At 47.5% G+C, this 22,998-nt stretch overlaps 1 protein-coding gene across 2 annotated transcripts in view; it reads right to left on the bottom strand.

Moving 5' to 3' along the window:
- LOC119973745 (MICOS complex subunit mic25-like) overlaps positions 1 to 22,998 on the bottom strand; it is a 486,022-nt gene that overhangs the window by 349,052 nt on the left and 113,972 nt on the right. Inside the window, exon 5 of one of the 2 annotated variants that reach the window (XM_038812162.1) lies at positions 3,654 to 3,737. The exons of the other annotated variant lie outside the window; for it this stretch is intronic. Coding sequence (XP_038668090.1) covers positions 3,654 to 3,737 — 84 coding nt within the window. The remainder of the gene's footprint in view (positions 1 to 3,653; positions 3,738 to 22,998) is intronic. 2 annotated transcript variants of the gene reach the window in all.

Here is a 22,998-nt window from a genome sequence, read left to right as displayed (position 1 = left end):
ATAATTGGGTGCTCTGAATTTATTTTTAAAAAAAGATGGGCAAAACAGTGCCGAATGAAATTTAGCCTTGCCTTCCTCCTGGCAACCCCCACTTCACTTCCGTTAACTAGCCCGCCCAGCTAGCACGGTGGCCCCTGTCCAAGGCCTGTAACATCCCCATCTCCCTTCAATCCGCCCATCCCCCAGCCACCAATAAAGAAGAACGGAAAAAAACACCCTCACCTTCGCCACTCCCCGTCGAAACCCATCCCAAAATACCCACCCCAGACATTTTACCACAAACTCAAAGTTCCTCTCCAAGTTCAGTGTCCTCACACTCCTCCCAATCCATGGTCTCTCAAAGTCCATTGCCTCCTCCGGTGAATCAAAATAAAACTTTCTTCTCAAAAGTCATCCACAAGAAGCCAGGGTACAAAACCCTAAATTTCACCGCCTTCACAACCTTCATCTGGTTGAATCCAGCTCTCATCTTTGCCAGCTCCGCACCCAGGTCCTGACAGATCCACAGCTCACTCCCTTCCCAGGTGCATTTCCTGGTCTGCCTCGTCCACTGCAAACTCTTCACCTTGTCCAAGAAGTGTTGCAACCGCACCACCGATGCCCTCGTCGGCTCCCCCACCTGCAGCCTCCCCCTCAGAACCCTGTGCGCCTGATCCACCTCGAGGGGCCGATCAATGGCCCCCTCCCCCATCAACTGCTCCTTGGCGCATACTTGGCAGCGGCTGTTCCCTCGATATCCTCGGAAATCCTGATTATCCTTAAATTCTGTCATCTGGAGCGGTTCTCCAGGTCCTCCAACTTCTCTCTCAGCCTCTTCTAGTTGTTCCCCCACCACCTCCTCCACCTTCTGTATCGCCAAGCCCTGAGACTCCAGCCTCTGCCCCACTTTCTCAATTGCCGCCCTGAGCGGCTCCACCACCTTAACCAGGTCCTCCAAGGCCCCCTTCCTTTTTTTAAAAATTCATTTACGGCATGAGGGCGTCGCTGGTTAGGCTCAGCATTTATTGCCCATTCTTAGCTGCCATTCAGAAAGTGATGGTGAGCTGCCTTCTTGAACTGCTGCAGTCCTTGAGTTGTTGGTAGAGCGGGATCCACCAAATATACGACCACTCACTCCATGGCCAACACCGGAAATCGTCAAAATCAGGGAAGTTATGATGGAGCTGTATAATACGCTCTCTAGGCCACAGCTAGAGTACAGTTGTGGTCACCACACTATATGAAAGATGTGATTGCACTAGAAAGGGTGGCGAGGAGATTCACCAGGATGTTGCCTGGCTGGAGCGTTTCAGCTTTGAAGGGCGGCTGGTTAGGCTGCGGTTGTTTTCTTTAGAGAAGAAATAGCTGAGGTGGTACCTCACTAAGATGTACAAATTACTGAGGGACACAAATAGGGTGGATAGGAAGAAGCCTTTCCCCTTAGTAGAGAGGTCAGTCATCAGGGGGCAAGATTTAAGGTAAGGGGCAAGAGATTTAGGGGGGATTTGAGGAAAAGCTTTTTCACCCAGGATGGTGGGAATCTGGAACTCACTGCCTGAAAGGGTAGTAGAGGCAGGAGACCTCCTAACATTTAATAAGCATTTAGATGAGCACTTGAAATGCCACAGCATACAAGCGCTAAAAAAAGAGATTTGAATGGATTGGTGTTTAATGGCTGGCGCAAACACGATGGGCCTGAGGGCCTCTTTTTGTGTTCTAAAATATGGGTGCGATCTAACCAAATCTGAACAGAGTCCAGTGATGAGCGTGTTTGTGGGGAGCAGTACTGAATGATACTCACCCGAGGTGTCCGAAAGGAAGGGGCTAGATCCCAACACCTCGGGAGATGAGGGGAACGTCTAGTAGAGTGAGCCAAGCTGTCTCACTCTAATATGCAAATTGGCAAGATAGTGATTGTGGGCAGGATTCAGATTGCGACGTCTCGCGAGATCGCATTATATCTTGTGAGGCGTGGCTAGATCCTGGAAGAGGGACCTCACGGTCTCTACTGGCCATGCCACGCCATCATGCCGCATTTCGGACGCAACGTGGCCCGTAGGTTGCACCCTGTGACTCTAGTGCTCCTGCGAAACTACTTGGGGTGCTTTAGCTACATTGGAAGTGCTATAAAAATGGAATTTGTTGCATGACTGACCAGATTAACTATTCAAAGTTTTAATTGCCTGAACATGGTGCTGTTGCAACTAAACCATTGCCTCTTTCAATGCTCCATTAGGACAGCAAGTTTGAAGTTTAAACAATCACGGGTGCGATTTAATTAAATGGGAACAAAGTTCCCTAGCAAGCGTGTTTAGCCACGTGTTTCCCGGCGTTGATGCGCTGAAAACCGTGATAAAACACGACTCGCTGAGGTCTCACATGAACACTGAGGAGCACCACTTGCCAGAACGCCTCAGTGTAGCAAGAGATCGGGACAGCATTTTAAATGGGCACCCTGGCTCGATTGCACATGCGCAAGAAATGCCAGCCTGGCACCCTGGCAGTGCCCTTGCCAACTGGCAGTGTGGCATCAGCATCACCAGTACCACCCTGCCCGAAGGCCATGCACCTCGGGTCCTCCAATCCCCTGGGAGACTCCCAGGAACGCCATTCCGTTTGTGGAAACCAGTACTAAACGGCGTTCACTCAAGGTCTCCAAGGTGAAGGGAATTGATCCCAACACTGGGTAACTCAGGAATCTGTACATTAAATTAAGATTAGCTGTCTTGCTTTAATATGCAGATTTTCTAAAAAGTCATCACGCCGCAGTGGGTGGGATTCACATTCCAACGTGATCTCGCGAGGCATTGCGAGCTGGATAGATCCCAGAATCGGTGTCTTCCAGCTTTTTCTGGGTGCAACTTTTCGGAGGGGAGCTCAATAATTTTTAGCTCTTCACAACAAAACATACAACAAGGCGTATACACTATGACAATGGGTTCAAATAGCAGTAGAGCAAAGTTAAGAACTAGGAATTATCAGCCAAAGGGAAATCAGAGACAACTCTTTCATAAAATGTACACAAGTATTTTAGAGCAGATTATTATGGAAGGTCATTGAAGCAAACTGTATAACTAGATTCAAGAAACATCTAGGTTAGTTTTTCAGGCGAGACTGGAAGAGCTAATTGGTTAATCCAATAGACCGCAAGTAACCAAATAACCAGAATGGAGGACTGAGGGATGGACAAACTAGGTGTCAAACATATAACTTTTCTCTAGTCAGCCAATCACATTTGGCCATCCATCCATCCTTTTTCTGATTGCCAGATAATGTTTTTGGTGTGAATTAAGGATGCTCACACACATCTTGGCAAAAGAAAATATGGCTGGCACATTTTTAAAATATTTTCAGAAAGACTCAGGACTTTAAAAAAAAAATCAAGATTTTACAATGATGTCTGTGCTCGCATCTGACTGCGAACCCTGTCCACTGCATATTATTATAATTCTATTAAAATGAAAACTACTGTACGGTAAAACACTACAAGAAACCCTATTGATTTCCTGTTCAAGAGCATTCTACACATTGCTCATACAAGAAATCAATGATAATCTTGCTGCTTTACACACCCTTTTACTAATACGGCCTATGCATTAACAGAGACGACCAATTACAACCAGCAATTCAACGCAGGGATTTAGTCACCAGTAAATGAATATATTCTTCCTGACCTTCTGTTCTATAAGTTCCAATTGTTCTTTACAAAAGGCTTCACGTCTCTGTAGGTCTGCCTCCTTCTTTTCCAGTTGGCTGCCCTGGAAGATAAAATGTGGTACATAAAGTTTTAATAAATTTGGTGTAATAGTCTCCCTATCTCCAAGCCCAGGTGAAACAAAGTCGTAGTTTCTGTCATTTTGCTTCTTTTCATCTTTCTTGTTATCTCTCCTCCTTCCCTCTGTGCTGACACCAACTGGGATGTAACTACGCAGGTACTTGCACCTTTGCTGTAACGGACAATCTTTATGGTTGAGCACGGACGGGCTATTCGAATGAAATCAAAAGTAAAACGCTGCGAGATGCTGGGTCTCTGAAATAAAAACAGAAAATGCGGGAAATGCTCAGCAGGTCAGGCAGCAACTGTGGGGAGAGAAACAGAGTTAATGTTTCAGGTCAATGACCTTTCATAAGAATAGGGAAAAATTAGAAATTTAAAAGATTTCATGTAAATTGAAGGGGGGGGGGAGGTAAGAGGTTAAAAAGAAGAGCAAACGGGGAGGTGTGTGATAGGGTGGAACAGCAGAGAGATTAAAAAGAGTTGTGCCATAAGGGAGCAGTGATGGGCCAGGTAAAGGAACAAAAGGTATGTCTACAGGAGTGAGAATTTAAAACAAAAGAGTAAATGAGAAAAAAACAAACACAGAATTAGGTAAAATGGGGCAGAGATTACGGTTTGAAATTGAAAGGATATTTGAAATAATATGCCATCAGCAATTAGCAAGGACCGGCTTTCACTGGAGATTGAACACACATTTTCCAAGTTATTGGACCTTTCCCTCACCCTGGTGCAGGGACACTGAAGCTCTCAAAGCTGAGGGGAGTGAACAGCATTCAATGGCATACAAGTTGGTTCCACCCAGTCAGAGTCCGGACTGTTGAGGTTATTGAGGCAGCCAAGCCACCATTTATGCATGAGCCTTGAGCATGGGCAGACATTTTGACCATGAGAGCTGTAACTTGCACTCTTCTGACATCTGCCCTTGTCCACCAGGGGAAGCTGCCCAGACGTTCCCTTCTCTTCCTCAGGGCTATGTCAGCTATGTGCAGCACCCCCACTGCTATCAGGCTGAGATGGACAACTCACCACAGGCAAAGGACTACAGATGCTGCCAGACCTGCTGAGATTTTCCAGCATTTTCTCTTTTGGTTTCAGATTCCAGCATCCACAGTAATTTGCTTTTATTATCAAATTATCTGGAAACAGCTTGGCCAATCTCTGAACCTTGCTCCTTTCCAACCCAAATTACGCACTAATCCATTGAACATACAATAAGACTGCACTGCAAAAGAGTGAATTTCTGTGACCATCATTGCAAACAATGGCTACTGTGTTGTTCCTTGTGTTTTAATAAAGCTCATAGTCTCAAAGTTGGAGTAGATGCTTTATTGTGAGTTTGTTCAGTCTTCAGAGCTTAACTTACAGCTACCTCAATGCTCTCTGTCTGTGTCTTGCTACCAGTTCTCCCTTCTGTGAAGTGTGTCCTCACTTCCTGTTCCTCTGTATTTATAGCTCTCCCGTGCTCCCTCCAGTGCTTGCTCAGTTGTATTGCATCTACACAGATCTACAATCACCACAGCTACCAACCTTCCCCAGTATTTTAAGCTGAAGTTGGGGACCACCAGTACAAGACATGAAAATTGCAATTGGCTGAAGAGATTAAGGGCGAGATTCTCCCAAAACGGGAGAAATCGTAAAGCGCCCCTTCCCGACGGGGGACCGATTCTGGTCCTCGGTCGAGGCTAGCAGCCCGACGCCGTAGGCTCCGGCAAGACGGGCTTAACGAAAATCGTTAAGCCCGCTTGCCGGAGTTAGCGCCGGCTGACGCGTCATATGACGTCAGCCGCGCATGCGCAGTTTGGAAGACTCCAACCCGCGCATGCGCGGGTGACGTCATCGCGTTTTTGCGCGAAACCCGCGCATGCGCGGGCCGGGTTGCCCCTCAGCCGCCCCGCGAATGGATACTGCGGGGCGGCGGAAGGACAAGTAGTGCACGGGCATCGGGCCCGCTGCCCGCGATCGGTGGGCACCGATCGCGGGCCCATGGCACCCTTGGCACGGCCGTGGTACGGCCGTGCCAATCGGTGCCATGGTTATTAATAGCGAGTTTGTGACGCCGTTTTTACGAACGGCAAGACCAGGTGTGTTTGCCGTTCGTAAAAACGGCGGAAAGGGCTGGGACTTCGGCCCATCTAACAGCTGAGAATCGCTGCCGGCCGTAAAAAAACGGCGGCAGCGATTCGGGTCGGGACTTCGGCGGGGGGGTGGGAGAATAGCGGGAGGGCGGCAAAAATGTCGGGAAGGCCCTCCCGCTATTCTCCCACCCGTCGTGGGGGGCGGAGAATTTCGCCCATAATCCCTCACATTCCAAAACTCTGCTTGATTTCATTTTGTTGTTGTGCATCAGTATCACTGCTGCAAAGTCATGTGCTGAAAGTAAATTGAAAAATATCAAAATCATGCGGTCGATGTAGCTATAATCTGATGGCATTAATGAGTGAGATAATGTGTGATTATCACACTAAGATTCATTTTACCACTCAGTTGTAACGTGTGCCTGTATGGTTCCTGGTCTGCTAAAAACCTGCAATAAAAATTTGCAATTGCACGCCCATCACTGCCTAATGTTTCATTAGAAACCTCCATTAGCTGACGCTACACAATTCCCTTTATCAAAACTGTCTCTCTCTAAGCAAACTCCAGTGTCTATGCTGAGGGTCATTCAAGTGGCACATCAGTGTCATTTTAGCAATTTAATTAGGCACTGAGTGAGGGTTCTGATTGCTGTGGTACTGTGTCCACAGACCAGAGGACCCTCAATTCAATCCGCAAACTTCACGCCGTTTGCTGATCTCAGCCAGGTTAACAAGAGGCAGGACAAATGGTCTTGGCTGGGAAAAAGGAAAAAAGTCAGCAATCTTCATTACCTTCAAATTACACCCTTGAAGTGAGGGCTTTTGGCAAGAACTCAGCCACAGTGACTCTCCCGGAAAGGTGAAGGGTATTAGAGAGCAAACATGTAGCCATACCCAAAGCAAGAATTTGCTTAATCAGGACAACTCAAAGGAAAGCACACATTATTTTTTTTAAGTGGTAAAGGGGAAGCGGTGCTGTGTGGGTCATTCAATCCCACCATTCTCGCACAGGTCTGGCTGATTTGGGTTGACAATGCCAGTAAAAGTGGATACAATTTATTACCTGAATAATCAAAAACATTTAATGATGAAATATCAACCATATTTGAAATGTAATGAAGCTATTTGATTAGGGTTGTAATGTAAAATGAATTTAAAAAAAACAAAAGTGCTGAGATTCCTCCCAAGTACCTGCATCTGCAGATTGTGAGAAAAAAATTAAATCCGTTCCAAGTCTCTTGTTGAAAGATGTTTGCAATACAATTGCTGACGAAACCCAGTTCACCGGGCAGCACGGTAGTACAGTGGTTAGCACGGTTGCTTCACTGCGCCAGGGTCACAGGTTCGATTCCCGGCTTGGGCCACTGTCTGCGTGGAGTCTGCACGTTCTCCCCATGTATGTGTGTGCTTCCTCCGGGTGTTCCGGTATCCTCCCGCAGTCCACAGATGTGCAGGTTAGGTGGATTGGCCGTGATAAATTGCCCTTAGTGTCCAAAAAGGTTAGGTGGGGTTACTGGGTTACGGGGATAGGGTAGAAGTGGGGTGCTCTTTCCAAGGGCCGATGCAGACTCAATGGGCCGAATGGCCTCCTTCTGCACTGTAAATTCTATGCTCTATGTTCTGACTCATCACCTCTCTCCATCCCTTAATTTCTAAACTGTCAGACTGTTTGTGTGACATCCAGTACGGAAAGAGCAGTAACTTTATCCGAATAAATACTGGGAAGACCAAAGTCAACGGGCGAGATTTTCAGGCTGTTTCCGCCAGTGGGATCTACTGGTCCCACGATGATGCCACCCCCCACCATGGGTTCCCAGGTGGTGGAGGGTGTGAACAGCGGGAAATCCCATTGGCAGCAATGGGACCAGAAGATCCCGCTGTGGGCCATGGTTGGCCTCCTCCACTACCGAAATAACATGCTGCCATGCTGGTTTCTGCCATAAGCTCCATTCCCTTGCAACAGATTCCATTCCTATCCCTGGCAACGGTCTGAGGTTGAGCCAGGCTGATCGCAACCTTGGTGTGTGTGAGATATATTCATGATGGCCGCGCCTTCTCAAACTTGTCCCTCGCCTGAGGTGTGGTGATCCTCAGGTTAATTCTCCACCAGTTAGCTCTCCTCCTCAAAGGGAGAGTCTATGGTCATCTGGGACTATGGCGACTTTACCTTACCTGATGGGGATGAACTTCCAACTACATGTCTGCACCATTGCTCAGACCATCTTTGTAGCATCACCTGACTCTGTGCTTGCCTCAGTTCGACTGCCACTGAAAGCCTATAACACGTTGAGTACTTTAATTTGCTGTAATTGTCTTTAATCTATAGTCTAATAGAATGATACAGCGCAGTACAGGCCCTTCGGCCCTCAATGTTGCACCGACATGGAAAAAAACTAAAGGCCATCTAACCTACACTATGCCCTTATCATCCATATATAATGTTTTGCATTTTCAAAAAAAAAAGAGACAGCTAAGTGTATGCCCAAGGCCTTGTTACAGGACACCAGCAAGGTTAAATGAAGTAATACGGAATCCAAGATGAATCAACTACTGGTTGGATGAAGCCAGGCTTGAGTTTTTGAAGCCTGCAGATAGTGGAAGGGAATTCTGAGGAAAGAGAGCTGTTCCATCTGTCCCACATTTCCTTAATAGCGCTTGCGTAAATTATGCCAAAATTTAGGCCAGTTTCTTCATCTACTGAGGATTTATGATGAAATTTCCTGTTGAGATCAATTGTCTATACTAGAGCATAAAATACGCATAACTGCGCCACTCCCAACAGCTAGTGGGCTGCTGTCTTCTGTCAAAGTGCCTCAATCTTCACTAATCCTCGTCTATTTTAACGTAGGTAAGTTGGCGAAATGACCATTGGAAAGGTCTTCTGAATGTGCACTGGGCAGGGGTCAAAACCTATTGGCTGCATTGAAACTGTCAGAACTTTGATTGCAGTCAATGCGTACCTCAGTGTGCAGACTCCAAAAAATGAAGCAGCTTTCTACCAAGTTCCATAAATTTTAGATATGTGACATCCATTGACTTTGGACTTTAGTGTCTAAATTTAGGAGCTTGAATTAATCCTGGGGCATTATTTTTGTAAAACCAAGGAAACTCAAGTGAGCTGGGCTTGCTCATGGTCGCAGAACTATCTAAATGAGTGACAGAGGATTTCAGCAGGGGTTTCTGAGAGACGGTGCAAACAGTCGAGGAAACTTCTGCATAGCAATGTTCCATCTGAAACTAATAATAATCATTATTAGTGTCACACGTACGCTTACATTAACATTGTAAGAAGTTTTACAACACCAGGTTAAAGTCCAACAGGTTTGTTTCGAGTCACTAGCTTTTGGAGCATAACTACTTCATCGGGTGAGTCTCATCTGAGGAAGGAGCAGTGCTTCAAAAGACAGTGATTCGAAACAAAACTGTTGGACTTTAACCTGGTGTTGTAAGACGTCTGACTGTGCCCACCCCAGTCCAATGCTGGCACCTCCACTACATTAACACTGCAATGAAGTTGCTGTGAAAATCCCCTCGTCACCACACTCCGGCGCCTGTTCAGGTACACTGAGGGAGAATTCAGAATATCCAATTCACCTAACAAGCACGACTTTTGGGACTTGTGGGAGAAAACCGGAGCACCCGGAGGAAACCCAAGGACACGGGGAGAACATGCAGACTCCGCACAGACAGTGACCCAACACTGGGAATTGAGCCTGGCCTTAATCAGAAACATAAGGGTGCTCTTACAAGCCAGAATATTTTCCAGGAAATTACGTGCCATGATTCTTTAAGTTAAACTGAGCATGTACAACCTAAAACTGCTAAGATTTCAATCATGCCCCGTTTCTATCACAAATTGTATTCAAAATGCAGATACCTGTGCATTCTGACACAGTTACAAACTGTAGCCATAAGGGCTGATGTCCAACCACCTTCTTTACAATTAAGTCGTCTGTGAAACCTTAGTGAAGTTACGCATGATTGTAATTCGCCCATCTGTTTTCCTCGCAAAGCGTTTTTGTATTCAATTCTTAACTTTAATCCCTAACACCAGGTGGCTAAGCAATGAGGCATAACCTCCTCCAGGAGTACGGCCCTCCGAAAATTCTGGGTTCCTCACTGGCCTCTTTAGCATAACACACTGCCAGAATACAGAGAAATTATTGGTCTTAAATGGGTCTCAGGATATGTCCAATTGGAAAGAGGTCTTGTGGGTTTAAAGCTGCAAGTCGCATTGCACACAGCTCAGCAAGGGAATCATGCAATGCACATTATAGTACACAGCCCGATTTTATAAAACAGTGTATCGTCTGTGAGCACCCGGACCGCAAGGGCTAGAATCTCTGACTAGTAGGGTAGGTGGAGGTGTGAAATAGATAAATCCAGAGCACAACTGAAGGCTATACGGTGACCGCAGAACAAAGGACTCTGGGTTTCAAAACTTGTGATTTAAATTAGGAAATTCTGAGTACTCAAGAGTCCACATGGATTCCTGGAATAATCCATATTAACTCCGAACTCAATAGCCGAACTGACTTCTGTTGAACAGGATTTTGTAGAACACTCAAGAAACTGAACTGTTTCATTACACGGCTAGAGGTTCTTTCTGGTGGGTGAACTGAAACAATATTCTTTATCTATGTCTCTTCTGTGAACGGGTGCACACTGAGAATACAGCGGGTAACCTGAAAAGATTCTATGCACCTTCACATGCTTCCCTTACTAGAATCGTCCGTTTGTTACTCCCACCCACATATTGCCTCCTTCTCTTGAGAAAAAGAAAATCAGATTTATTAAAGTTTTAAATGTTGTTGATGTTTCAAGTTTAGGTGCAAAATTCATAAACAATTAGTTTCTTGGCCAACAAGGAAAAAAGTGCAGAGCTAGCATGAGACTGTTTAGAGATTACATCATCTGTCCAGGGTGGTTACGGAACACCAAACATAAGGAATGTGAAAAGGAATTTTGTCTTGCACGAAACTGAGAAACCGAGGTGAATGGAAAAGCTCGACAGGGAACGAGCAAGGTTAAAAAGAGGAGAAGCAAGGTTAAAAAGAGGAGAGGCAAGGTAAATGGTGAAGCAGAACCAGACTTCGCTAAGGAGCTAGAATCTCTGACTAAACAATTCCCACTGCAGTTAACAAAATAAAAATTCTACCAAACAACCTTCACAGATGTGATTTTATGCAAATTTGTAATCCTGAAAATTACTTTGGAAGATGAATATGGACAAACAGAACAGTTCCTTGCTGTATTCGATCAATTCATTTTGGTTAAAATATGCTGCAGCAGGTCTCCAAGGGCTGAAGAAATTCATGCTCTCTGAAATTCCCCATTTTATTCACCAGTTTACCTAAAACCTCATTTTATTCAGGCTAATGCCCCTGAGCAAAGGAGCAATCAAATCACTGACATTTGAACAGCAGCTCAGCCCAAGTACCATTACAGTAACCGCTATTCTCTTCCCTCCCCCCCACCCACCAACCCCCGTGCCCTCCCCCCAACCCCCTCACCACCATTAAATCTTTTAGTTTTTCTCTGAATTTTACGCACCTAAGCCTCTAGTGTGGCAACGTCTTGCTTGCCTAAGAATTAGATTGGATTTGAAAGCATAGGATATGAGTCATTTCTATAACCTAGAATGAGTGAAGCCTGTCCTTTAGATGTTTCCTGATTGCTGTAAATAACCAAGTCCCTGTTTTGCCCCCTGTTTATCAATCTGGCTAACAACTGTGTCAAAATGAATAATGTAACATATATGCACACAGTAATACAGCAAACATCAACACACTAAAATCATGACGGAAAGGTCTGGTTTAACTTTTCATCGTAATCTTTTTGTTTTGGTCAATCGTGAAGCAAGATGCAAGTTAGTATTTTAATAAATCTAAAAGGTTCATGACCAATGTCATGAAACTATAGCTAAAAGCAAATGTGGTTCTCTGCTATGTTGACAAGACAATCAGGGACGACACGGTGGCACAGTGGTTAGCACTGCTGCCTCACAGCACCAGGGTCCCGGGTTCAATTCCAGCCTCGGGTGACTGTGTGGAGTTTGTAGGGTCTCCCCGTGTCTGCGTGGGTTTCCTCTGGGTGCTCCGGTTTCCTCCCACAGTCCAAAGACCTGCAGGTTAGATGGATTGGACATGCAAAATTGCCCCTTAGTGTCCAAAAGGTTAAGTGGGGTTAATGGATTACGTAGATAGGGTAGAGGCATTGGCTTAAGTAGGGTGTTCTTTCCAAGGGCAGGTGCAGACTCGATGGGCAGAAAGGCCCCCTTCTGCACTGCAAATTCTGTGATTCTATGAATCATGACAAAACAGCATAACATTATATCCTTGCGCATGACTTTGGTTAGGCTTCAAATAGGGTATTGTGCCTAGTTTAGAAGATATTGAGTCTTTGGTAAAGGTAGAGAGGGGGGCCTCAAGATTCATTCCCAGTTTAATACTTGGTTAACCAGAGAGGTTAAAAAAACTGGATCTCAGTTCTTTAAAGAAGTGCAGACGTAGGTGTTATTTGATTGAGGTTTGTAAAATAAAGCAGATTGTTTTTACACAGACCAATTACTTCAATCAAATATCACAGGTCAGACTTGTAATTTCTGTAAGGGTACAACTTGGTTCGATGTTAGGCAGTTCTTCTTTTCCCAGAGAATAGGAGACCTTTGGAAAAGGCTGCAGGCTCGTGCTGTGAACACACATTCACTGTATTCCTTTGAGCGGGAGCAAAAACTGTTTCTGGCTGAGCAGAGATCACCATGTACAAGCGACAGGTACCCTGTAGCATGAATGAAGTGCCAAAGTGATCTCCTGACCTAGTTTTAAATGGCTAAGGGAGTGGGAGAGAAAATTCTTCCCCCCCCCCGTTTAACTGTGTAGAGTTTTATCTGATTTTATGACCATGGGTCCAGGGGGGCAGCGCGTGTATGCATGATGATGCAAAATATATCACAATATGTTGGACAGGTTTGATAGACCAAATGGTCTCTTCCTGTCCACCACTTTTGTATGTTCTTAGGTATATTTAAAATGCTGAGCGGGGGGGGAATGAATGATGGGAATTTAAATTTTGAGCACACGTCGATGGTAGTTTTAGTAAACTTAGATTTTTAGAAAAATCAAGATCAGTAATGGCACGTCCTCTGTGTGCTACACTGTGTGGCTGTTACACTGACTGCTGTGCATTGGTCTCTCAACAAGAAATATTTAATTCTGCTGACTTAACCTCTGAGTTTCCACTGTTTCTCAACAATATCGAGAACAAATATTTAAAAATTAAGTTTAAAATGTTGTCAGACATAGAGGACGGTGGCGCAGTGGTTCGCACTGCTGCCTCACGGCGCCGAGGTCCCATGTTCGATCCCGGCTCTGGGTCACTGTTCTTGTGGAGTTTGCACATTCTCACCGTGGCTGCAAGGGTTTCACCCCCACAACCCAAAGATATGCAGGGTAGGTGGATTGGCCACGCTAAACTGCCCCTTAATTGGGAAAAATAAATTCGGCACTCTAAATATTTTTTTAAATTAAAATAAAATGATGTCAGGGTCAGGTGGCCGCTCGCAGCGATGGCCCACAATGGGCCGCAGTCCCACTGGTTCTTTGCCAGTCCCGCCGGCATAAATTAGGCTAGGTCCCTTACCGGCGGGACCTGGCGGCGTGGGCGGGCTCCGGGGGGGGGGGGGGGCGCGGGGCGATCTAGTACCAGGGGGTGCCCCACAGTGGCCTGGCCCACGATCGGGGCCCACCGATCTGCGGGCGGGCCTGTGCCGTGGGGGCAATCTTTTCCTACGTGCCGGCCGTGTTAGCCTGCGCGATGGCCGACGTGTAGGTGAACCCCCACCCCGTGCATGCACGGGGATGACGCCAGCAGCTGCTGATGCCCCCGCGCATGCGCGGACCCGCACCGGCCAGCGGAGTCCCTTCGGCCCCGGCTGGCATGGCGCCAAAGGCCTTCCACGCCGGCCGGCGGGGCGCAAACCACTCCGGCGCCGGCCTATCCCCTGAAGGTGCGGAGGATCGCAAAAAACTGCAGACTGTGGTGAACTCAGCCCACGCATCACACAAACCTGCCACCCCCACATTGATTCTGTCTACACCTCTCGCTGCCTCAGGAAGGCAGAGAGCATTATCAGAGACCCCTCCCACCCAGGCATTGCCTTCTTCCTGACGTTTCCATCAGGCAGAAGGTACAGAAGTCTGAAGACTTGCACATCCAGACATAGGAGCAGCTTCTTCCCCACAGCTACAAGACTCCTCAACGACTCCCCCTCGGACTGATCTGTTCCCTGTAAGAACACTATTCACGATGCCCTATGCTGCTCTTGCTCATGCATTTGCTTTGTTTGGCCCCTAGTTCCACACTGTAACCAATCATTGTTTTGTGGATGTACCATTTGTCAATGTTCTCTGATGATTATTCTTGTGTCTACTATGTACGTACTGTGTACGTTCCTCGGCCGCAGAAAATTACTTTTCACTGTACTTCGGTATATGTGCCAATAAATTAAATCAAATCAAATCAAGGTACACAAGGAAGGTATTAAAGAAAGGGAACAATTTCAACTGGATTACTACTTCAAGCTAAACTATGGGAGCAGACCAACAGTGCACAGCTTCAAACTATTCATTGAAATCTTTAAGACTGCATCAGAAAGTTCCTCATGCAAAGTGGTTAACACTTGGAATGGACTTCCAGTTAAAGTAATCAAGGCAAAAGCACCATAAGCATTTCCGAAACAAGGAAATGCAGCAACAGCTTGGCATTACAATAGGATTATTGAACAATAAAGAAAACTGCAGGAGTTTCACATAAACACCTGTATATTTTTCACATATCGGAGTTTATCTTCATTTGCACGCCAGTCATGTTGTCATTCATTTCACATAAAGTTTTACAGCTTCACGCTTCATTGGATGAATTTCTACTGATGATGAGGCAGCTTGCGCTAAGATTTTACACTAATATAACATTCAGTTCGGTGAGGCGTGAAATGAGAGCTGCGCAGAAATAAATAATTCTGAATCAAATGTGCATTAGTCACATACAGTATTCTTCTGAAACTTAAATACAATTTGGGGTACAGTAAATTAAGTGCAAATCCCAGCAGATTAATGAATTTAAAGAGACAGCAAGCCATTTGTTTAATTCACACTGAGCCATCTCCATAACGAACCACGATAATATGCAGCAGCAGAAGAATCAGAATTGCCAGCAAATGAAAATAAAGGACCATTAATACATTGAAATGGTACAGTTAGTGAATTTACACCCCAGTGTGCAACCACAAGGCCTCAAAATCTGAACTCTTGCCTGAGTGAAGTTGGTCGAGCTTGGCCAGAAGGGCAGCAGAGGAACTGCAAATGGTCTGTGACAAAAAATACGGAGTTAATGTGCCTGAGTGTTATTCAGTGACTGATCCTGACATATACATGTGTACTTGCACTTGCAAATTGGGAGGAAGGCAAGAGCAGGCTCGAGTTGCCTTCTCCCATGAGTTGCATTGACATAGTACCTTTAAAGTAGGGAAACCTCCCAATCTATTCACAGGAGTGTTATCAACCAAAATATGACTTCTGGCCACATTCAGTGATATTAGGACATAACCAAAGGCTTGGCAAAAATGGTGGGTTTTTGGAGCAGCTTGTAGGACAAAGGAGAGGTAAAGAGGTGGTGGGTTTAGAAGAAGGCCATTCGGGCCATCAAGTCTGCACCGACCCATTTAAGCCCTCACTTCCACCCTATCCCCCTAACCCAATAACCCCTCCTCACCTTTTTGGTGACTAAGGGCAATTTATCATGGCCAATCCACCTAACCTGCACGTCTTTGGACTGTGGGAGGAAACCCACGCGCACACGGGGAGAATGTGCAGACGCCACACAGATAGTGACCCAGCCTGGGAACCTGGGACCTTGGTGCTGTGAAGCCACAGTGCTGTCCACTTGTGCTACCGTGCTGCCCACACGGTATCAAGGGTCTCAGTAGATGAAACCACAGCTACCACTGGTGTAGTGATGAAAATTGGGAATGCACAAGGAGACAGAGTCGGAAGAGTAGCGATCACAGATTCAGAGAATTGTTAGGGTGCGCAAGGAGGCCATTCAGGCCATTGCGTCTGCCCATGATCTCCAAAGAAGCATTATGACTTAGTGCCATTCCCCTGCCTTTTCCCCATACCCTTGCACATTATTTCTATTCAAATAATCATGATGGGCGGAATTCTCCGACCCCCCACAGGATCGGGAAATCCCGCCCCCGCCGTGGCCGGAATTCACCGCCACCCGGGAATCGGCGGGGGCGGGAATCGAGCCCCGCCAGTTGGCGGGCCCCCCGCGCCAATCGGCGGGCCCCCCGCAGCGATTCTCCAGCCCGCGATGGGCCGAAGTCCCGCCGCTGTCAGGCCTCTCCCGCCGACGTGGTTTAAACCACCTCTGTGCCGGCGGGATCGGCGGCGCGAGCGGGCCCCAGCCTTGGGGGGGTGGGGGGGTGATCAGACCCCGGGGGGTGCCCCCAAGGTGGCCTGGCCCGCGATCGGGGCCCACCAATCGGTGGGCGAGCCAGCCGTGGGGGCACTCTTTTTCTTCCGCCGCCACCACGGCATCCACCATGGCGGAGGCGGAAGAGACCCCCCCACCGCGCATGCGCCGGGATGACATCAGCAGCCACTGACGTTCCGGCACATGCACGACCTCACGCCGGCCGGCGAAGGCCTTTCGGCCAGCCATTCATGCCGGCTGGCGGGAAGCCAAAGGCCGCTCGTGCCGTTCGGCGGGGCGCCATCCCCTCCGGCGCGGGCCTAGCCCCTAAAGGTGCAGAGAATTCCACACCTTTGGGGAGGCCCGACGCCAGAGTGGTTGGTGCCACTCCGCTACATCGGGACCCCCCACCCCGCCAGATAGGGGGGAATACCGCCCCTAATTCCCTCTTGAATTCCTTAATTGAATTTGGTGGGTTGTACGGCTGCAGGAGGTTACAGAGAAAGCGAGATCATGGAGGGGTCTGAAAACAGGGATAAGACACAGTGAGCAGATTGTCTCTCTGAAAGCGGCGATGTCTTTGATGGCCGAAGCGAGTAAATTGCTGAAGGCCAGGGTAAATGATTTAGAGAATCGGTCCAGGACGCAAAATGTTTGAATTGTGGAGCTGCCAGAGGGGTTGGGAGGCCCAAAGCCACTGAGTACTTTGCAGAGATGTTCAGAAAAATGGAGGGGAAGGGTGGATTCATGTCCCCTCCTGCGTTAGACGGAGTCCCCCCGTGCACTTTGACAGAGGCTCGACCTGACGATCCTCCGCGTGTGGTAATAAAGTTCCATAGCTTCAAAGAGAAAGAGCGGGTTCTGAGATGGGCGATGGAGCATCATGGCTTCAAATGGGCAGGCCACGCCATCAGGTTTTAGAATCAAGAATCATTACAGTGCCGAAGGAAGCCAAGCCATTTGGCTCATCGAGTCTGCACCGGGTTTCCAAAAGACCACCCTACCTATGCCCATGCCCCCATCCTAACTCTGAAATCCCACCTAACCTTTTGGACAATAAGGGACAATTTATCATGGCCAATCCACCTAACCTACACATCCTTGGACTGTGGGAGGAAACCGAAGCACCCGGAGGAAACCCACGCACACATGGGGAGAACGTGCAGACTCTGCACAGACAGTCACCCGAGGCCGGAATTCAACCCGGATCTCCGGCGCTGTGATGCAGCAGTGCTAGCCAATGTGCTACCATGCCACCCAAGACGTGGGAGCAGAGTTGGCGAAGAAGAGGGCTGTGTTCAGCAAAGCCAAGGCCACCCGTACAACGGTGGAATCTGGTTCGATGTGCTGTGCCCGGTGTGGTTAAGAGTGACCTTCGAGGTAAGGGACTATTTATTTGTTGCACCTGGCGTGCTGATTCTTTTGTGAAGAAACATGGGTTGGGCACGACGTGATTGTGTTTTTGGGGTTTGGAGATGGGTATGTTGAATTGTTACATCGTGGGGCGGGGGGGGTTTGTATTTTGTATTTTTATATTTTCCTGTTATTGTTGAGGTTGACTTTTTCCAGTTTGGGCTTAGGTTTGAAATCTAGTTTTATGTGGGTTCTGTTATGATTGTTATGAAATGATATAGTTCACAGTCAGAGTGCAATGGTTTATGGGGTTTTAGTATTTTGTTGTTTGTAACCTTAAGGCGTGAGAGACGGGGCAGAAAAAATGGGGAACACAAATTAGACAAGTACATTCACAGCCAATTAGGCCAAACAAGGACTAACGTGAGAGATACAATCGGTTTTAAGCCAGTACAGAAGTTGGGGAAAAAAGTGGTGGCGAGGGAGGAAAGAATGAAATGGGAGGTCTGTGGAAATTTTTACAACATCTCTTTCCACCTTTTATTGAAGATTTCACAGTGAGGCACATCCTTGATATACAAAACAGCACCGGTTGTAAAAAAGAAACCTTTCTGTAGCCTTGGAATGTGCTTTGGGACTTGAGGATATCATGGAGGGACCTAATTACATTTGTCATTGAAGTCTGCATTCGACCTTCTTGATACAATAAGGTTTTGAAGACTTTGGGTGATCACAGAGGACCTTTTGCTGTGTTCAATACTGAAATCCATGTTCATCTGACCTTGTTCATACAACCAACGCTGCACACAGCTATTATTCCTGGATTATCATATGCTGAAAACTTCAGAAAATGTTAAAGCGCCTTCCTACAAACCTCTGTAATTACATCCCTATGATCGTATTTTAATTTAAAATTCCTCATTTCAGTAAAATGTCTTGCCTGGTTATGCAGCGTCAGCTAAAGAACATACAAAAGCTTTGCTACACAAAACATGATACCGTTCACCCCTTTGGCCATTAAAAAGACAAATTTCACAAGCTTTCCACATCTCGGGTGGGCTCCGTATTCAGTTCAAAACAGAAACAGGAGTACTGTTACTGTCTGTTTTTTCAAAACCTTTTATGAATGCATTGGTAAAGGATGAGAGCATTCCCAAATTGTCATCCAGTACTTGCATCAGCTACTCCCAGGTCAGGTATACCATGGGTTAGATGAAACAATAGCTTTCACTTATATCACTTACTGCCTGCAATACAAGTAAAACATTCCAAGGCATTTCACAGGAATGCAACACATCTAGTACCACTCAGAAAATGCTGGAAAATCTCAGCAGGTTTGGCAGCATCTGTAGGGAGAGAAAAGAGCTAACGTTTCGAGTCCGATGACTCTTTGTCAAAGCTTTGGACTCGAAACGTTAGCTTTTCTCTCCCTACAGATGCTGCCCGGACTGCTGAGATTTTCCAGCATTTTCTCTTTCGTTTCAGATTCCAGCATCCGCAGTAATTTGCTTTCATCTAGTACCACTCACCTACCTTCCCACTAAAGCCCTGCAAATGTTTTATTTTCAGATAATAATCCAATTCTCTTTGGAAGCCACAAATGAATCTGTCTCCACCACACTCTCAGGCAGATCTTAGCCCCTCTGTGTCACCTTAAATTAGTGTACTCTGGTCTTCACTCTGCTCCATCAGCAACAATTCTTCTCTATCTACTCTGCCCAAATCACTCATGATATTGAATACCTCTATTAAATCGCCTCTCAATCCTCTGTCCTCTGAAGGGAACAGTTCCAGCTTCTCCAATTTATCCTCAAAACTGAAGTCTCTCCCTCGAACCATTCCCACAAACTTTGTACCTTCTTCCAATGACTTCAAATCCTTCCAAAAGAATGCTGCCATTGGAACGCCATTTTCGTCATTTGCATCTCATGAATGCTCATTAAAACAGCTGCCCGCCAGTATCCTGTCAGGCCTTCCAATCTTGCATCACACCAATGTCTGAAACTCAATTGTCAGAGAGTGGCGAGCAAAAGGCAGTCCTCAGTTTGCTAGAGACTTTGAGGTGAGTGCAACAAAAACTTTCTGCCATCGTGCTGCGCTGCTCCTAATGTGCTGTTCACCACTCTGCCGGGGCAGACCAGTTCCTGCCCTCCATCTCCATGCCGAGCTGGTCTTCATGGAGAGCACCTTGCTGCTGGACACATGGACACTCCTGTGCCACCGAGTCAGATCAGTACTGTGTCTGGGGTTGGGGAATACAGGGTCTCCATCCCCCTGGTGCCACACACCAGCGTTGATCTGGACAGGACTGCGCCATAGTGCTGTACCATAGTGCTGCACTGCAGGACCCTACAACAAAGATCCAAAGTTCAACTGGGGGTGGAGTGCGAGGTGAGGCCAGGGAGTAAAGGACTGTGGCTTGACGAAGATTGGGTGGGGGGTGGGTAACATGGAAGTAGGGGGGGCGAGAGCTCACGTTGGCAGGCAGAGGGGCAAGAGGTGGATGAAGAAGGCGAATAATCGAGGGCAGAAGAAAAATCGAGAGGAGGGAAGCTGGACCCCAACAAGGCTGCATGAAAATCTCACAAGGAAAGGGGTCAAAGGGATACCGCATTGTTTACTGTAAGAGGATGCAAGAAGACTCCAGAGGCGATGGGTAGAGGTCCAAGTGAGGAGTGGGCACGAGGGTGAGGTTGGTTGAATCAAGGAAAAGATTGATTTTTGAGGCTGTTAGCCTTTGTCTTCTGGCTTGCGGGCATCCTACATGATCTAATGAAGATAGGTGGATTGGAAAGAGTGATATGAGTGCGCTGGGCTGATAATTAAATATGGCGCTGGGTCCGGTGGGCAGACGAATCAGCTGCTGGGCCACCAGAACTTGCCTGTGCATAATTATTTAGGCTCCCGGCGCAGAATCTGGCATGGGAGCTCGCTATCATAGACACCGGGAGAAGAACCACCAGAGCCACCCTTCACCACACTCAGTCTCAAACACAGAATTCCACCCAACAAGTGCCAGGATTACAAAGCAGCTCAATCAGATTTTTAAAAGATCAGGTTTATGAAGGAGACCCTTGTGTCATGTGAACATAGGTCATCATGTATCATTCCAATATGACATATCGTATTCATGGTGAATGGAGCAGTTTCCCGACGTAGAGATCAAAGATAGATTGGATGGCTAGTTAATTAAACGTGCCTGTTCCTGCTTACTCTCCCAGAATTGTCACTTCAAATTCCTCCCCTTCCTACTCTCACTCCAAACTTTCCCTCTGCTCCAGTCAAGTTCTGCACAGACCTCAGACAAAATTGAACAGCATCTCATTTTCCTCCTCAGCAGTCTGCAATCCTAAGATCTGAATGTCAACTTTAACAGCCTCAGGGTTTTCCTCTGCCCTGGCTATGATAGTGAGCATGACTGTGACAGTACTTGTATCAAAAGGACACTCTGAACCTTTTTCTCTGCATCTTAAAAATCTATTTTGCGGTAACACCAACACACTTAACTCAAAGTACTTCCCTGGGGCGAAATTCTCCGACCCCCAGCAGGGTCAGAGAATCGCCTGGGGCCGCCGAAAATCCTGCCCCCGCCGTGGCAGAGTGGCGGTGGCGGGAATCTCGCCACTCCGATCGGAGAGGCCCCTGCGGTGATTCTCCGGCCAGGATGGGCCGAAGTCCCACCGCTGGGAGGCCTCTCCCGCCGCCGAGGTTTGAACGACCTCTGGAACGGCGGGATCAGCGGCGCGAGCGGGCCCCGGGGTCCTGGGGGGGGGGGCGGGGGGCGATCGAATCCCGGGGGGTGCCCCCACGGTGGCCTGACCCGCGATCGGGGCCCCCCGCTCAGACTCCGGGCCAGTGCCCTGGATGCACTATTTCTCCTCCGCGGCCGCCACAGCTTTCGCCATGGCGGAAGCGGAAGAGAACCCCACATCGCGCATGCGCTGCCGCTGACGTCACTGCCGGCGCATGCGCCGACCGGCGAAAGCCTTTCGGCCAGCCCCGCTGCCGGGGGCGCCTGTTTTTTGCGCCAGTCTTCTGGTGCCAACCGCTCCGGCGCGGGGCTGGCCCCAAAGGTGGGGAGAATCCCCCACCTTTGGGGGGCCCGACCCCTGAGTGGTTGGCGCCACTCCCCTACGCCGGGACCCTCCGTCACGCCGGGTAGGGGAGAATCCCGCCCCTGATCTTTTTTCTGAGTAAGTCCTCACCAGTGATCCAATTCTGATGAAGGGTGTCAGCCAAAACCCTAAACTTGCAGAAGGTGACTGATGCTGCTACTTCCAGCATATTCTGCTTTTATGCAATTCTGCAAACATCTTTACACCTCACAGATATCTGGTTTAAGTTTTGCTTTTGTTTAATTTAAAGTGCCTAATTCTTTTTTTTTCAATTAAGGAGCAATTTAGCATGGCCAATCGACCTACCCTGCACATGTTTTGGTAGTGGGGGTTGTAGTGATATGCCCGTAGATAATATTACATGTACTCAGCAATGTGACCTCCCACCAGAAGGTGGCAGTACAGATCCACCATGCGGTCTTGTGACAGAGGTCAACAAAGAACAAATAACAAAGAAAAGTACAGCACGGGAACAGGCCCTTCGGCCCTCCAAGCCTGTGCCGACCATGCTGCCCATCTAAACTAAAATCTTCTCCACTTCCGGGGTCCATATCCCTCTATTCCCATCCTATTCATGTATTTGTCAAGATGTCCCTTAAACGTCACTATCGTCCCTGCTTCCACCACCTCCTCCGGCAGCGAGTTCCAGGCACCCACTACCCTCTGTGTAAAAAACTTGCCTCGTACATCTCCTCTAAACCTTGCCCCTCACACCTTAAACCTATGCCCCTTAGTAATTGACCCGTCTACCCTGGGAAAAAGCCTCTGACTATCCACTCTGTCTACGCCCCTCATAATTTTGCAGACCTCTATCAGGTCGCCCCTCAACCTCCGTCATTCCAGTGAGAACAAACTGAGTTTATTCAACCTCTCCTCATAGCTAATGCCCTCCATACCAGGCAACATCCTGGTAAATCTCTTCTGCACCCTCTCTAAAACCGCCACATCCTTCTGGAAGTGTGGCGACCAGAATTGAACACTATACTCCAAGTGTGGCCTAACTATGGTTCTAGACAGCTGAAACATGACTTGCCAATTTATATACTCAATGCCCCGGCCAATGAAGACAAGCATGCCGTATGCCTTCTTGACTACCTTCTCCACCTGTGTTGCCACTTTCAGTGACCTGTGGACCTGTACACCTAGATCTCTCTGACTGTCAATACTCTTGAGGGCTCTACTATTCACTGTATATTCCCTACCTGCATTAGACCTTCCAAAA

Source organism: Scyliorhinus canicula, chromosome 11 (genome assembly GCF_902713615.1).
Source record: "Scyliorhinus canicula chromosome 11, sScyCan1.1, whole genome shotgun sequence".
Classification (NCBI taxonomy): Eukaryota; Metazoa; Chordata; class Chondrichthyes; order Carcharhiniformes; family Scyliorhinidae; genus Scyliorhinus; species Scyliorhinus canicula.
The sequence above is the reverse complement of the archived record's forward strand: the minus strand, read 5'-3'. Positions and strand labels throughout refer to the sequence as shown.